The 17,432-nt window shown below is 35.9% G+C and overlaps 1 protein-coding gene across 1 annotated transcript; it reads left to right on the forward strand.

The window, feature by feature from the left end:
* The first annotated feature begins 401 nt into the window (after positions 1-401).
* Positions 402-13,802, forward strand: asah2 (N-acylsphingosine amidohydrolase 2). The gene is made up of 21 exons (XM_067429747.1): positions 402-531; positions 1,330-1,439; positions 2,984-3,127; positions 3,220-3,396; positions 3,521-3,648; positions 5,293-5,370; positions 5,559-5,679; positions 5,799-5,801; positions 5,985-6,110; positions 7,255-7,341; positions 7,425-7,529; positions 8,401-8,482; positions 9,230-9,345; positions 9,536-9,630; positions 9,735-9,774; positions 10,555-10,653; positions 11,772-11,867; positions 11,964-12,116; positions 12,490-12,546; positions 12,642-12,730; positions 13,259-13,802. Exons 1-21 carry the CDS (start codon positions 402-404, stop codon positions 13,455-13,457), a joined length of 2,235 nt encoding a protein of 744 aa, XP_067285848.1. The 3' UTR covers positions 13,458-13,802.
* The last annotated feature ends 3,630 nt before the right edge of the window (positions 13,803-17,432 follow it).

The raw sequence follows: 17,432 nt of genomic DNA on the forward strand, positions 1-17,432 counted from the left end.
CCTTGGTGATCACAAGATACATAACATTTTGAATGAGTGTGTGTGTGTGACTACATTTAGCAACACATGCATTTGTGTTTAAATCGTGTAACAGTGTAATTATACATGTAAGTACTGCTTAACATTAATGAACTAATGTTCATAAGGTAACGAATAGGGATTGGTTTAGGGTTAGTTGCATGTAATTAAGCAAATTCTATAGTTATTAGGCTTTATTACTGAATGTAATTGTTTGTAGTTTTATGCAATAAACAATAAAGACGCACGATGATTCAGCCCTTGCTTGTTTATTGCATAAAACTACAAACAGTAATGTGTTACAAGGACACTGTAAAATAAAGTGTTACCATATTTTGTATATTGCCTGACATGTATATGTTCTGTGTGTCTTTCAGTGAAGGATGGCACGCAAGACCGTGGGCTGTCGTCTCAATGGTCTGGAGCTCTCGCTCATAGTTCTCTTCCTTTTGATGACAGCAGTGTCAGTGGGGCTTATTACAGTCTTGGCCCTCAGAACGGATTCGGAAAAACGTAATAATATGTTTTAAAGTAATTTTGAACAGTACACCTGGTTTAATTTGAGAAAAAAGGGTCAATGGGGTTCTATAGAGCCCAACACTGTAAAAAAAAAAAAAAAATGTTGTTTTTTGTTGGTTAAACTTAAAAAAGTAAGTAACCTGCTTGCCTTAAAATTTTGAGTTCATTGAAATTTAAAATTTGAGTTGATACAATGAAGGAAATTTGTTTAATAAAAAGAAACTCAAAATATTATTGTATCTGAACCACATAAAAAAATTGATAAATCATGAAAATATCACTATTTGGCATGTTTCACTGCATCATCAGAAATAAAATACACACAGTTACCCAATATGCTTACAAAATATTTTAATAATATTTAAATAAAGGTTGTTGAATCTCAAAAAAATTTCATTGTGTTAACTCAACATTTTAATTACAATGAACTTTTAAGGCAACCAGGTAACTTTTTTTCTAAATATTTTTTTTTACAGTGTACAGTTCTTGACTTCTATATAAGGAGATCATTTCATTTTTAATGGGTTATAATTGTTTAATTCTTAAAATGTCATTAAAACCAAATCCATAAAAGGGATTCTAATATGAAGCACCTCATATGTAACTTTTATTCTCTAGAGTTTAAAATAACATTATATATCTCATAGACCAAAATGTATTTTTCTTGAGTGAAAATATAAAATATAAGCAAGCACTGGTGGTCTTAGACTTGGTTCCCAAGTGTAAATTTTCCATTCATATAAGCTTATTGAAAAATCACATGGTGTCTGGTTTGAATTATTTGTGCACCAGAAGAAGTGACTCCAGATGAACCGACCCCGACGGTAAATCCTCCAGAGAACCCGTATCTAATCGGTGTGGGTCGTGCAGACTGCACAGGGCCGGTGGCTGATCTGCCTATGGTTAGTTTCGTTTTTCATGTTCAGCTGATTTTTTGGATCATTTGATTTTCTTCCAAATAAAATCTATTGCAAGCTGTTCTGCTTGATTATTGGTGAAGCCTCTATATTTATCCAGAGGCAGACAGAGTATACACAGCTTCATTACTTGAGTAAAAGTACAGATACCCCTTGCTAAATTTTACTCAAGTACAGGTAAAAGTACTACAGTCAGATGTCTACTTAAGTAAAAGTACAGAAGTACTTGTTTTTAAAAGTACTTGAGTTTCAAGAGTAAATTTTCATTACTACTGCCACAGTGCTTACATTTATGTATACAGAAACATCCTACATGGAATGACAGAGTTAAAAGGTAAAAAAACGTTAATGTTAATACCTTGGAGAATGTAAAATCATCTTTATACCATGTTGCTTTATTTTACATTTCGCACTTGCCCACAAGGCAGTAGCACAATGGCAACACTCTGACAAACCTCTGCTAGTTTTAATGGATTTTTTGCACCCACATTTGAACCTGACTGTGTTAAACACAGCGCATACTCAAGAACATCACGGGTCGGCACATTCCCGGGATGGACCTGCTGCGTCTTCATCCATAGTTCCGTCTCTTATCTAAATCTGACCATGGTGTTGACTTTGGTGGAAAGCTGAAGGTGATTGCTGTGCTTATAGGCTGTCCCAATCAGTGGCGCCTACACAATCAGTCATGCCAGTAACGCGTTAATCTAATCGGACTACTTTTTTCCAGGAACGAACGCGTTACTTTTTCCAAACCAATAATCAGATTAAAGTAATTTATCCAAGTCACTGTGAGTTACTATTTTAGTCAGTTTCCTTAGTAAAAAATAAAATATATATATTTTTGCTTTCTTCTTGCGTCTCGGGGAGTGTATTTTTCAGAAAATATTTTTTAATTTCAACTTAAAATGTCAGGAGATACATTATTGACGTTACTGTTAAAAATGCACTTCAAATAAAGTGAGTGCTGGCAAAAACGGTTATCAAATCTATGTTGAGGCGTCAGGGGTGTTGTCAGCAACTGCTGAATGTAACTAATAAAGTAACTTGTAATCTTACTTAGTTACTTTTAAAATCAAGTAATCTGTAAAGTAAAGGAGTAATCAGTAATCAGATTACTTTTTCAAAGTAACTGTGGCAACACAATCACGTTTGAGAGGGGGAAAAAATGAATCGAGGGTTTCCGATATTTTTTAAATGATTTTTTTTAGTAGTAACGGGGATTTAAGGTTTAGGGCAGAAATGTCGTGGAGTAAAGAGTACAATATTTGCCTCTCAAATGTACTTGAGTGAAGTTATGAGTACTCCCCAAAAATGATACTCGAGTAAGGTGCAGATCCCTCAAAATTGTACTTAAGTACTGTACTCAAGTAAATGAACTTCATTACTGTCCGGCTTGGTATTTATCTGTTGTGAGAGTCTGATAATGTTTATGACTGTACATTGATCAGATAGAATGACAAGGGCCAGATAAGGCCTTTAAGAGTGTTGTGAATGCTGATGTTTTTGTATTTTTCTTCATGGGAAAGATGGGCTATGCCAATACTGAGCAGACGGCGAGAGGGATCCACACACGTCTGTTCAGTAGAGCCTTCATTGTGGATGACGGCAGTAAAAGAGTGGTGTTCGTCACTGCGGACATCGGCATGGTCTCTCAGAGGCTGAGGCTAGAGGTAGTGCACACTACACACTGACGCAGTCAATAAAAATGTGAATATTTGTATAGAAAAACATATTTATTTTTTATTGTCTCCTACCATTTTAGGTTTTTCGAGAGCTGAAGGCAAAATACGGAGACCTGTACCGACAGGACAATGTGGTCATGAGTGGAACGCATACACATTCAGGCCTGGGTGGCTATTTCCAGTACACACTCTTTATGATAACCAGTAAAGGCTATATTAAGCCGTCTGTTCAAGCCATCGTCGGTGGAATAGTCAAGGTATGCTTGTGCTGGCAAACGCTCATTTGAAATACATTCATATGTGCCTATATGATGCTTGCTCATTAGTTCATGAGAGTGCCTTTGACATGTCATTGATATTGATTTCTCTCCTCTCTGTCAGAGTATTGATATAGCTCATAGAAATATGAGACCTGGGCGAATATTCATAAATAAAGGACAACTAGTCGACAGCAACTTGAACCGAAGCCCACATTCATACTTGAACAACCCTGAGGAGGAGAGAAACAGGTTTGTTTGTTTACTGAAATGCTTATAATATTGACCCAGCTGCTGTTTAAAAGAGCTGATCCCACAAGTAAGAAATTGACTTTTACCTTTTGACTTTTTATTTTTATTAATAATAATAATGGTAATGGTAACACTTTAAATTCTCATTTGAACTTACAATGAACTGAACAATGTATTCTTACAGTTTTTATTCACAATATTATGTTAATGTTAGTTAATAAAAATGTTCTTGTTAATTAACTACTCCTACTGTTAACTGATACAACTAAAAGGGATAGTTGAGGCAAAAATGAAAATTCATCAAGTCATCATTTATTCATCATCAAGTTGTTCCAAACTTGTATTCCTCTCTTTGTTCTGCTGAACACAAATATATTTTAAAGATTTTTTTTTTCCTTTTGTAAACAAACAGTTGAGCACCATTGACTTCCTTAGAATTTTTTTCCATACTAGGCCTATCAACTGTTGCTCAACTGTTTGGTTACCCATATTCTTCCAAATATCTTACTTTGTGTTCAGCACACTGTAAAAAATTATATGTTCAATAAGTTATGACAACATATGTTTTACATTGTTTTAACTCATCAAAATAAGTTAAGAAATGTTAAACTTGTTTTATTAGTTATACAAGAGGTAACTCATTTTTTAAAGTCAGTTTAACATCATTTAAGTTGAAATAACTTAAACATCCAAGTCGATTGTACTGCAAAAGTTCAAAATTTGCCCCCTTTTTTTTTTTACAGTGCAGAAGAAAGAAATGTATACAATAGGGAGATGTGAGGGAAGATGTTTCGGCCGGGACTTTTTACTGCGCCGAGTCGAAGTACTTTCAGAAGTGCTAATCCGCCATACATTATAGTTCTCCTTTTTAATCCGCTTAGAAAAGCGCCACGTTTTATTTTATGTCCATACTTGATCGTTCAACTATTCGTGTAACTGTATTTAAATAGGGGAAACGTGGAGGTGTTTTGTCACTTCTAACTTGATCTCTGTTTGGTACCATAGTGAATGAACTGGGCTTAGTGGGCTAAGCTAAATGCTATCAGATCGTCACCGTGCTTTAGAGCATTTAAGTGCACACACTCAGACGAGAGAGGTATGTATCAACTCGTTTTAGTTAAAGGAATAACAGTTTAATATGAAAAAGCGGTGAAGTAACCCTTTAAATTACAAAATCAAATCAACATGAAGTACAAAAAGTCTGTAAATGATGCATAAGACATAGACAGGGTTATTAGTTATATTCCGATAACTTAAGGCTTAGAGTTACATTTCAGAAATTTAAACATTCCAGTATATCTTTATCTTTTTGTAATAGCTCTAGGGAAAAATGTACAGGTTGACTGTTATAATTTTATACACTATATACATGGTGACTTCCGTTTGAAGACGGTCCATTGTATGATAGAATATTATTGTCACAATAGCATGTTTGCGGTTTCATGAATTGCTTTGTCTCTCAAAATGTTTTCCAGTAAAAATGTGACAACTAGCCCCAAACTCTCATAATGTATTAACTTTTTCATCAAAACTAATTTCATATTAGCTACACATTTAACATTACTCGCCTCTGAGACAATTAATACATATTTCTGACAGCTGAAAGTCACTACAAGTTCATTTATGACTCTGTTTCCAACCCAGATATGAATTCAACACAGACAAGCAGATTGTCATCATGAAATTCACAGATCTGGATGGGGATGGCATGGGGTTGCTCAGGTATTATACACCTTTTACCATAGCTATTTATTCACATAAGAATTGATGATGCCACAACAACGCGTAGCTTCTGGTTATGAAACCTCCTTGATGAAGATCTTAGGGTCTTCAAGTTAATTGACTTCTGCTAAATATAGTGATAATTACTGCATCGGTAATTGATTTATTGGCTTTCCATCTGCCCTCAGCTGGTTTGCTGTCCATCCCGTCAGTATGAATAATACCAATCGCATGGTGAGCTCGGACAACCTCGGCTATGCATCCTATGCCTTCGAGCAAGAGAAAAACATTGGCTTTCTTCCTGGTGAGGTAAAAGGTCATCCTTTTAATTAGTCCCACTCCCTCAGAGCTCCACCATCAAGGTTAATTGATTGTCTTTATTACTTGTAATCTACTCGAAGAGTACACAAGGACGTTTGTCACTACAGAAAGTCAATAGTTTCCATTAGAATGCTGTAAACGCAGAGGAAGTTTAATAAAGATGGTTAATGAATGCTTCTATTATATGAGACAAGATACAATTTGTACTGCTTATGTTGATAGTCATCAGACTTTTTAGTTGTGGACATTATGACAAGCTCAGCGCTAACGCCTCATGGTCTGTTTACCTCCAGGGTCCTTTTGTTGCCGGCTTTTCCTCCAGTAATCTTGGAGATTCATCTCCCAACATTCGCGGCCCTGTCTGCGTGAACACGGGCGAGAAGTGTGACTACCTCAACAGCTCCTGCCCCGTCGGTGGAGTGAGTCATTATTACATACATGATGTACTGTATATCAACACGGTTGTGCATCATTTACTGTCAAACTGAAGTGAAGATTTCTTAAATGTTTACACACATTATGTGTGGTATTTCCAGAAACAATATTTCAGTGTCTTAAATGGGTAGTTCAAACAAAAAGAACAATTCTGTCATTAATGAATCACCCCTGTGTTGTTCAAAAACAACTAAAAAGTGTTTAGTTTATCTTCAGAACACAAATTAAGAAAAAATAAGTACATTTTTCTGTACCACCACTGACAACTATGCAACTACCACATTGACGCTTCAAAAAGTTCATAAAGAGATTGTAAAACTAATCCATATGAATTAAACGGTTTAGTCCAAAATTTCTGAAGAGACTTGACTGTTTTATAAGAGGAATAGATTGAATTTATTCACATATGAACATTGATCAACTCATCAGTTGTGGTAAATGGAAACTCGAACATGTTCATGTGACTTGCGAGATCCAATGAGGTTCATTCTCGTGTTACGCAGCACATTTTAGCTTCAGCAAGAGGTTGTTTTCGCATGTCAAGTTTGTTGAGGTTCTGTTTATGTTTGCTGATCAATATGAATAAAGGCCTAAATTATGTTTGTTTATCATATCATGCGATCTCTTCTGAAAATGTAGACAAAATCGCTCAGTTCATATGGATTCGTTTTTACAGTCTCTTCATTAATTGTTTGAAGTGTCAATTGCGTAGCTGCCTATGTAGGTACACATCGTCAAAAAAAATCTTAATTTTGTTTCGAAAATGAACTAAATTCTTAAGGTTTTGGGTCGCCATGGGGTTGAAAGAATCCCTTTAAGTACCATCTCTATTTAAAAAAAAAAAATCTTTCTACTTTTTTCTTTCAATTTATTTTATATAGTATACACAGACATCAGTCGAAAGTTTGAATAATTAAGCTTTTTTTATTTCTTTGAAAGAAGTATCTATCTGTGACATGCAGCTGGTGCTCATCATCAATCACGCACTGGGCTTGCGCCGCTCTCTCACGGCTCTCGCCCGCCCTGCTTGTCACACTATCTATCTAACTCTAACCTTGTATTTCAAAATAATTATAGACCCTTGGAGAATTCACTCACTAGTTCTAATTCAAATGTGCCTTTCAATAGAAAAAAGAATGCATAGCTTTTGGGCCGGGTGAGGACATGTTTGAAAGCACAAGGATCATAGGAGAGAACATGTACAAAAAAGCAAAGGTGTGTCACTTGTCATATTCCTTAATCCTTATGAGTATCTGCGGCATGATTGCTTTTCTTCACCTAGTGAATTTGTTCTGCAGGAGCTGTACAGCAGTGCAAAGCAGGAGTTACACGGGCCGGTTTACGGCGCACATCAGTGGGTCAACATGACCGATGAGACTGTCCCAATAAACTCCACTCATACAGTGAGTACAGGGTTACTGTGCACAAAATACGTTGTGCACAAAAATTACATTGAACAAACAGGAATTACATGTTACTCTACCTAAACAAGTACCGCAAAAGGGCAATTTAATACAACTTAGAAATTAAAAATCACATATTTTGTACCGCATAATTCCTGTATATGCCTCTTAATTATGTTTTTAACCCTCTAAAATTATTTGCCTCATAGACTGAAATTGTAAGTGCATCACCAAAACACAATTTTGCTTTGTTTTTCCAAACTAAAGGTAGAGTTAAAATGATCTGCTAAAGTTAGTAGCTGATTGTCACAGATCTAGTTATCCTTTATTCACCTTCAAGATGTTCCAGACCTATATTAATTATTTCTTCCATTGAACAAAAAAGAAGATATTTTGAAGAACAAACAGTTGATGGACCCCATTGACTTCCATAGTATGGAAAAAACAATACTACGGAAGTCAATGAGCAAAGTGTTTTTTTTGTTTTGTTTGTTTTTTACCAACATTCTTCAAATTTCTTATTTTTGTGTTCAATGAAAGAAATAATGAATATAGATTTCGAAAAACTTCAGGGTGAAGAAATTGACATTTTTCATTTTTGAGTGATCTATCCCTTTAACATGTTTACAGTAGCATGGTAAAACACCTGTTAAAACAGCTGGTTTTGTCTTTTGCACATTTCATGTAAGAATTCACCTATGCAATGCCACTTATGCAAAAGCAAAGTGACATATTTCAGAGACAAAAATAAGAGTACATAAGTTTGCACACCCCTGATCGTATACTTCGCTGCAGCACACTTTGGACCACAGACGCACTGTAGAATCTGGAAACTGTGCAAACATCATGCTGACATGCTTTCTGTCACCAGGGACGGACGTGTAAACCTGCTCTGGGCCACAGTTTTGCCGCTGGTACAACTGATGGGGGAGGAGAATTCAACTTCATACAAGGTAAGGAGATAAGCAAATATAGCTATGCCAATGGCCAGGATATTCCATACTTCACAAGAAAAGCAGGTGCTCAGTGGCCTTGCATAGCTTGGCAAGTCCTTTGAAGAAAAATGCAATATACCATACCTTGTTAAATAATGCGATATTCGATTTGCGATACGATATTGCAATTAGTGTTACATTACATAATGTACTTTTTTTTTCCAATTAAAACTGAGAATGATACCATTTGTGTGTTTCACATTCTTTCTTGAAAAAGAAAGCATCGCTACAACTTCTGAAAGTGACCTGCAGCGTTTTAGCAAAAATGTATGTCACAATCTGACAATATAATTTTAATATCAATGTAAACAAACAAAAAATGTAATTGCAAATGTAATGCAGACACGAAACTGAACTGAAGGGATCACACGCTTTTAGAGAGGCGACTTGTGCATGTTCAGGTGTGTGTGTGTGCCAGACAGCGCGAGACTGCAAAAGTTGTTGTTTTTCGCAAGTTATTGCGTTTAATAACTCTTTTTAACAACAAGCAAGTCACATAAGTAAAAGTCGTGTGCCCAGTCTATTCTCTGCTATATGTGTCGCAGCTTCGACCTAAAACATAGGCCTACACTTTTTCACAATGTTGAGCCTATTAAAATCATTCAGGTGTTGCGTGCCATTGCGATAATTTAGATATATTGCGCAGCCCTAGTTCTTATTGTTGTTACATATCTGATAATTATGGTTATTTTTTCTTGTCACCAGGGGATACAGATGGAGACCCCATTTGGGATGCCATAAGAGATGCACTTGTGGGACCCCCGTCTAACGAGACCACGGCTTGCCATCGGCCTAAGCCTATCCTCTTCAGCACCGGGGAGGTATACATAGAGCTCATAAATAAACAGAATAACAAATTCTGATATACACAAAAGATAACAATGTGGCAATCACTCCACAATTGGCACATTTTAGACTTGCTTGACAATGGCTAATGGAAAGAACTTATAAGACACGCTTGATTGTTTCATTTGTTCTGAAATATTAACAGTGATTGCTGTTTTCATGCAGCTGGATTCACCCCTCCCATGGCATCCAGCCATTGTGGACGTTCAGATCCTCACTATTGGCACTTTGGCCATAGTTGCAGTCCCTGGAGAATTCACGTGAGTTCTGTTGACTTGAATAAGCAGCAGCTGTGTTAATATAGGAAAAAGTGTCTCCATAACTAAGCAATATTGTTAAACTCAAGTTGTCTTCAATGTTCTAGTACCATGTCAGGGAGAAGGATACGGGAGGCAGTCAAAAAGGTGAGAACTGCACATACAGTCTCGGTCAAAAGTTTAGAAATATTTATTATGGATATGGATATTGATATATATATATATATATATATATATATATATATATATATATATATATGTGTGTGTGTGTGTGTGTGTGTGTGTGTTTATGTGTGAAAATGCGCAACAAGGCAGCATTTGTTTGATTAAAAAAACCCTGTAAAACAAAATATATTACTGTAATTGCAAAACTGAATTTTCAGCATAATTACTGCAGTCTTCAGATCTGTCAAAAATCATTCTAATGTGCTGATTTTCTGCTCAGTTTTTAATAATGGCTATTATTATCAATGGTAAAAACAGTTTTTGCCACATAATATTTTTGTGGAAACCATAAAACACTTAAGAATTCTTTGATAAATAGAAAGTTCAATAAACAGCATTTATTTAAAGTAGAAATCTTTTGTAACATTATAATTGTATGTCTTTATATGTCTTTTTCTGTCAATCAATTTCATGCATCTTTGCTGATTAAAAATGTATTTCTTTAAAATCTTACTTAGCCCAAACCTTTGAATGTTAGTGTATCACAATTTCCAAAAATTCAACACAATGATAAAACAAATCTCATTGATCTCCTTTTCATGTCTTCTATATTCAATAATTAATACTATTAAACCAGCCACAACAGGCTGACACACCATTTATGAATCCAAATATGAATTAGGCTCTTCATTTTTTTATTTTTTTACTGTATTCAGTTATGTTAAATACATGTATTTAAAATGTATCTCATGATTTTCATAGGAGTTGGAGGTGCAAGAGTCTTTCACTAATGCAGAGGTGGTCGTCGCTGGTCTCTGCAACATCTACACCCACTACATCACTACATATGAAGAGTATCAGGTATATATGCTTCAGTGTTAGTCCTGACCACCGGCCATTGACCACCGTAATACAGTCATGGTATTACAAAGATAGTTCACCCAAAAATAAAAATTCTGTCATTAATTACCCCCCCCCCCCCCCCATGTTGTTCCAAACCCAACTTTTGTTCATCTTCAGAGAGCATTCTGTCCCTCCAGCGGTTTAGTCCAAATTCAAGCTTTTATTCACATTTAAACATTGATCATTGAACATAAACAGAAGCTCAACCGAACCTGCTTGACGCACAAGAACAAACCTCTTGCAGAACCTCAATCGTGCTGAGCAAAGACTGTTATATACTATAAAATTGTGTAATTTTGATCTCGCAGATTGTTCTTGAAAAATCATCATTTCTTATGGTTGTCCGAGAACTATTATGTGGTTGGAAATGTTAAGTGGGCGGGGCATCTCTCATATGCAGAGATATGGACATGTTCAGCACCTGCTTTCTAATGAAGTATGGAATGTCCTGGCCAGAACAAACTTGTCTAAAAATGTCTTTTTTCTTGTGGAGTATTTACCAAGTTTAACACAAGAATGAACCTCAGTGGTTCTTGCTAAAGCTCAAACGTAACACGAGAATGAACCTCAGTGGTTCTTGCAGAAGCTCAAACCTGTTGCGTATCACGATAATGAACATTACTGGTTTTGCAGAACCTCATTGGTTGCACATCAAGCTGAACATGCTTGAGCTCTCATTTACCGCATCTGTGTGAGTTGATGAATGTTTTTAATTACATTTTTGCTAATAGCCTAAATTAAATCTGTTTCTTCAAAATTGATTTTCTACTAAAACGCTCAATTCATATGGATTAGTTTTATGACCTCTTTATGAACTTTTTAGTTACAGAGTTATATTTTAGTTACAGAGTGGTAGTTGCATAGCTGGAAGGACAGAAAACCTTTCAGATTTCATCAAAAAGATCTTAATTTGTGCTTCGAAGGTGAACAGTCGTAGGGGTTTGGAAAGAGGGTGAGTAAATAATGAAAGCATTCTCATATTTGGGTGAACTATCCCTTTAACACGGTGCTCCAAGGTAAATGAGATGACAGACGTGTTATTTGTCTTTTCATTTGGTTTTCTTTTTCTCTTACAGATCCAGCGATATGAGGGCGCATCCACCATTTTTGGCCCTCACACTCTCTCGGCTTATATCCAGCGCTACAGAGGATTGGCCAAAGCTATTGCTCATGTAACTATCCCCCTTCCATTGCCTTGCAGTGGTTTGTAACTTTTTGATGAACTTAAATGATCAGGCTGATCTCACGAATGAACCAATCTTACACAGGGAACAATAGGAGAGTTGCCTAAGGGTCCCGAACCCCCTTTCTTTGATGAAGACAAACTTTTTAATCAAGTGAAGGACCCCGTGGCAGATGTAGCACCAGCTAACGCCACCTTTGGAGACGTCTTACAGCAGGTTAACCCTGTCTATAAAGTGGTAGGTCAATAATTGTGATGGACATGCAGTAAAGTTAAGGTCATCAACAAAATTTTGTGGGCGAAATCCAGTCCTATTTCAACAGGGATGAAAGATTCGCATCAGGGCAAATAAGTCTCCCTTTCCCAGATTTGGCTTATTTTCAAGTAGTTCATGTGAATTTGCTGCATCGACCAACAGAAAGCTGCTTGTTTTGAAAGGAACTTGTGTTGGCAGTACGCTATTGACAATGGACATTTTTGCCCGCAAAATTTTACATAATATATATCTAATGTGACTAACATTTTACTGAAACGATTCAACTAGTGAAAGCTAAGCTTGAAACATACGTAAGCTTGCTATTATATATTGAAAAGGTTTGTTTATTCCAAAGGGAGAAATCGCTTCTGTCACATTTGTTGCTGGAAACCCGAGACACTCTGGAGATATTGTAAGTTCTTTATTAACAATAACCATATAGTAATCTTTTGCAAAACATGCTCTTATGCATGAGATATAACTAATCTGTGGTGATTATGATATCAGAGAGATAAGACACTCGTCACTGTGGAGAAGTTTCACAATGACACCAACACATGGGAAATAATTCACACGGATGCATCATGGGAAACAAGGTAATGTTATTTCTACATACTGTATACAGTATATGCTCAAGTTTTTCTTTAAATGTTCTCTGTGCTAATGTTTACATATCACATTGATTTTTGATATTTTGATACTTTGAGCTCGTGCTAATGAAGCTGAGTGTATCTCTCAAGGTCTGTCCCCCGATAAGACAAGGGTTCGCTTAACGCTGAGTCAAGGTCTTATCACTTATTATAGACAATTCAATCCTCAGGCCGAAATCCACGTACGATCCTAAATGAATTGTAGATTAGACAGTATAATGGCATAATTGGCAAAGGCAAAACACAAGTACGTCAGTAACACTGGAACTGAGAAAATGGTTTCAAGTTTTTTTGATTGTATGTTCATTTATTTGATATCAGTGTTTTTCAAAATCTAAATCTCTAAATCTGAGCGTAGTCTTTCAAAGATGAAACAATTTTGTTAAAAATATTGTATAATAATTACATACCTATGACCTACTATAATATAGAAGCAAAGATTCAGACTTATTTTGTGTATGTATGTGTAACCAGGTTTCACTGGATTAAAGGATTATTTGGCAGGAGTCAGTCAAAAGTGGAGTGGCACATCCCGGTCACAGCTCAGACAGGAACTTACCGGATTCAACACTTTGGACACTACAAACAATCCAGTGATAACAACACCATCATCACTCCATATGTGGGCACCTCTGATGCTTTCAAAGTCACCAAAAGTTTTTACTACTTTTGAGCAGTGCATTACTGAGGAAGAACATTAGATGCTGTATAATATTAGCTGCTCAGTTAACAGCATCAATCTGTAAACTAATGTTGTCGTCTAGGTTAAACTTTCATATGTAACAATACATCAAATGCACAAACATATGCCTTTTTATATTGCTATGGTAAATTAGTTGTTTGGTGAAGCCGATATCTTTTCCAGTCCTAACTTCTAATGGATCTCTACTGCTAAAATGCACAATATAGGCCCTATTCACAATATTGTACAGCACACACAAAGGCAAACTATTAAAGTTAGGTGTATGTCTTCTGAATGTAAGTCTTCTCAACTTTCAGTTGTTTTAAACTGTGCTCTAGAATAATATTTGACGTTGACATTGTAATGTATTTAATAAAATCATGTATGCCTATTTGTGTCATTATTTTAATTATGCACTAATTGTTTCGTAAAAGTAGCAAGCACCCTGTAATTGGAAGAACAAAATGATTCAATAAAGAATAATCAGTCTTAATGATAATATAGTTCTTCCAAAAAAGAAAATTCTGTCAATAATTACTCACCCTCAGGTTGTTCTAAACCAACTTTTGTTGATCTTCTGAGAGCTTTCTGACAATCATTTTTGGCTTGAGAAAGCCTGAATGGGCAGCCTGAGTCAATAGAGCCACAGCACGTCTGTTCAGTGTTCTGGAGCTGGCCCCACCACAAGAAAATACATTTGTTTTTGTGTATTTTGTATTCTAATAAATATGTTTATTATTACCGATTTAAAAAAAAAAAGTTCACAATAAGCAAAGTACAAGCAATGGCACAAATAAATCAGGTTTCAGGTTTGTAGGGTAGGTACAGAAATTGAATAATTAATCAAATAAAATTTGCTACAAAAGTTATTTTTTTCAAGAGTAGTGTGTGATTTTTTCTTTTTTGCATCACCAGGCATTAAAGTGCCCCTATAGCTAAAGCTCATTCGAATATGCCTATTCTCTTTCATGCAGTGTGTAATATATCTGTTTGTTAAAGGTGCACTATGTAGTATTTTTGCAGTAAAATATCCAAAAACCACTAGGCCGGTGTTATATATTTTGTTCAGTTGAGTACCTACAATATCCCAGATGTTTCCAACTAGTTGTAAATTGTGAGAAAATTGCTATTTTAACTAAGGACAGGGACGTTTCAACATTGCATTTGAGGGAGTCGCCTGTCAATTGCGTCATATCTCCGCTACCCTCGGTTTAGGCTTTTATTTGGCAGGAGCGCTTTACTCTTAGCAGTGTGAACAAGTGAACGCACGGAGTAACGCCATAACATCGTTTTAAACACACTTAAATGTATCTAATATGATAAACAGAGCTGCATTACCTCAAAATCATAACCGGAAGAGCGGATCTGTGCAGGCGCAGGGCACAGAATAAAAGTAATAAAAGTCCCGGTATTTGCAAGGCGGTATTTGTTTAACAATCGCTCCAGCAGCTGTGCTCAGCTCCACAACACTCGGTCCTGCTCTGCTTTAGACTACAGTAACGTTAATAACCGCATCCATGAACATGACTTCTGCCCGAGTCCTATTTTCCACCGGCTGTGAGGTGAAGACCACATGTCCCAAGCCAGCCTGGTCTCATCGTTAATACGTAGGTATTAATACGTTACTTTCAAAGAGACTAAACGTACGTCTTAGTACGTTTGGAGAAGTGCGAAAATGTAAAATATAGACGTATTTGCAATATTTAAACGTAGTGTTACATTTTTACAGCTAAAAAACGTAAAATATTTACGAATCCATCATGAAATCTTTTTTTTAAGAATACAAAACTTTATACTGGTAAAAACATTTTTTTTTTTTTTGTTATATCATAAAGATATCTATATAATTTCCCTTTGACCATTTTATTGATTAATGTACGATCCCTTAACACTACCCCAAACCTAAACCTACCAATTTAATACAGAATATAAAGAAAATAAAAGGTAAAACGTTGGAAAATGACGATTTTGATAACAATATAGCATTAAAAAAATATTTTGAACGGCTAATCCTACACTTACCCCTAAACCTACCCATTAGCATTTATTAAAACAACTTACTGTTATAAATCAAAGCATAACAGACAGACCAGTGTAATCACAATAATTTATTTATTGCAAAAATGTCAAAAGCGGTACCAAGAGTAGTTCAAATGAAGATGTGTTGCAGTCGCAGTCCTCTCTGGTGGTATATAACGTTAATAGTTTTGTATGAGGTACAGAGCAGAATATTAGCTATTAATCAATGAAAATATTAATCCGGCTTCTCTCCGTGAAGTTGCGCGTTTCCCATTTCAAATACAAATCGACTGAAACACGGCATGTCAAAATCTGTGACGAAGCAGGCGAGAGCCAATGAGCGTTCGATGCCACTGCCGTAAATCATGTCGTAACGCTTCATGAGAGCGCGTTTTTTAAATTTGAATTCATAACGAGCGTGAGATTTGATGTTTACCGTCGCGCTACTGAGAGGAGATGAAGACTAATGGAAGGCTAATGGAGATGAAGATCACCGGGCTCAATTTGGATTTGTTTCTCGCAAACATATGGATTCTAACGATTTGGATTACAGCAAACGAATAAAGTGTTGCGTTTTGTGAATTGATGTTGTGTTTTGGTGTATCTTGTGATCGCCAGTTGCTGAATAGGAGAAAATGCCTTTTTATGTCTCACAGCAAACAACAAGCTAAATACCACAAAATTGTTTCTCAAGAATGTTATTCATCTGACGATTTTAAAATTCAGTCTTCTTTTAACATTATCTAGTCATCCGAAATGAGTTTGCAGCAGAAGTCACGAGAGCAAAATGTTATTTTATATTTCTTTTATTTTATATTAGGTTGATTAACTTAGTAAAATGCATTTAATGAATGTGACTGAAAACATGTATTGATGTGACTATTGGATATAAAATAAACAATATTAATGCCACGATTTATGGGAGCCGGTGGCTGGTAACTTACACGTACACACTAGGATACGTAGATAATTTACATTTTAGTGCTGTCAATACGTCAATATTGTACATTTTAGTGCTGTTAATAAGTCAGAATTGTACGTTTTATTGTGTGTGAAAACGTTAGTAAATGTACGTGTAGTAGAATCACACTTTACGTAAAAATACTCACGTATTTTCATGAGATCACGTTGCCCAAGATGCTGCTCTCACACTTTGCGTCATCAAACTACGCATTTGTTTTGAATAGGCGCCCTCCAGTGGACGGAAAGTTGCATAGTGCACCTTTAATATAAACGTTGTACAAAGTTGTAAAGTCGAAAGTATACGATAAATAAAGCTACTGTCTAACAAAAGAAAGAATCGACTCTAACCGCCAATACGAGTCGTTTTTTGTTTCGAATCTTACTGCGTGACAGTTAATTCACTAGAAACATTTGCATAATGCCCAGCTTGAGCGATCCGCTCGCGAACAACCTGACGTCCACAAACACTTCATTTTACTGGCGACTAACGTTACTACTCAAATCTCAGAGTTCGACTCAGGATTCGTAAAACACTTGCTCTTACTCTTCACAACCTGTAATTTTGATTAATTATTGATTTTCTACTGTGTTTTGTGTAGGTCTCTCTCTCGTGTCTGGCTAACCAGCTAACTCACGTTAAAATAGAACTGCAAACCAGCTGTGGCCACTATACAGTGTTGATTAGTGCAGATTGTCTGTTGTTCTTATTATGAGTAGATAAAGGATAGAGCAAGATTTTCAAGTTAAAGTTACAACAGTCATTCAAGTAAGTGCTGGATGCACCGTTATTGATATAGTTCCCACATTTGCACCTGAAATAAAAAATATACAAAAGAAATACACACCCACATGGGTTTGTTGATGGACTTACACTTGTTAATGCCAATGGTGAGGAATTGCAGCAACATTTCATAGTGTACCTCAAACTGAGTAGCGCATCACTGAGAAACATCCTGCTCAAGTTGTCCTTGTGATAAAATTAAA

The sequence above is a fragment of the Pseudorasbora parva genome, chromosome 21 (assembly GCF_024679245.1).
Source record: "Pseudorasbora parva isolate DD20220531a chromosome 21, ASM2467924v1, whole genome shotgun sequence".
Taxonomy (NCBI): Eukaryota; Metazoa; Chordata; class Actinopteri; order Cypriniformes; family Gobionidae; genus Pseudorasbora; species Pseudorasbora parva.

Excerpts from the sequence above, each read along its gene's own strand:
- asah2 (XM_067429747.1), top strand. The coding sequence starts at position 402 with ATGGCACGCAAGACCGTGGGCTGTCGTCTCAATGGTCTGGAGCTCTCG. Across the intron at positions 9,775-10,554 it reads TACGGGAGGCAGTCAAAAAG|GAGTTGGAGGTGCAAGAGTC; the intron begins GTGAGAACTGCA and ends TGATTTTCATAG. Across the intron at positions 10,654-11,771 it reads CTACATATGAAGAGTATCAG|ATCCAGCGATATGAGGGCGC; the intron begins GTATATATGCTT and ends TTTCTCTTACAG.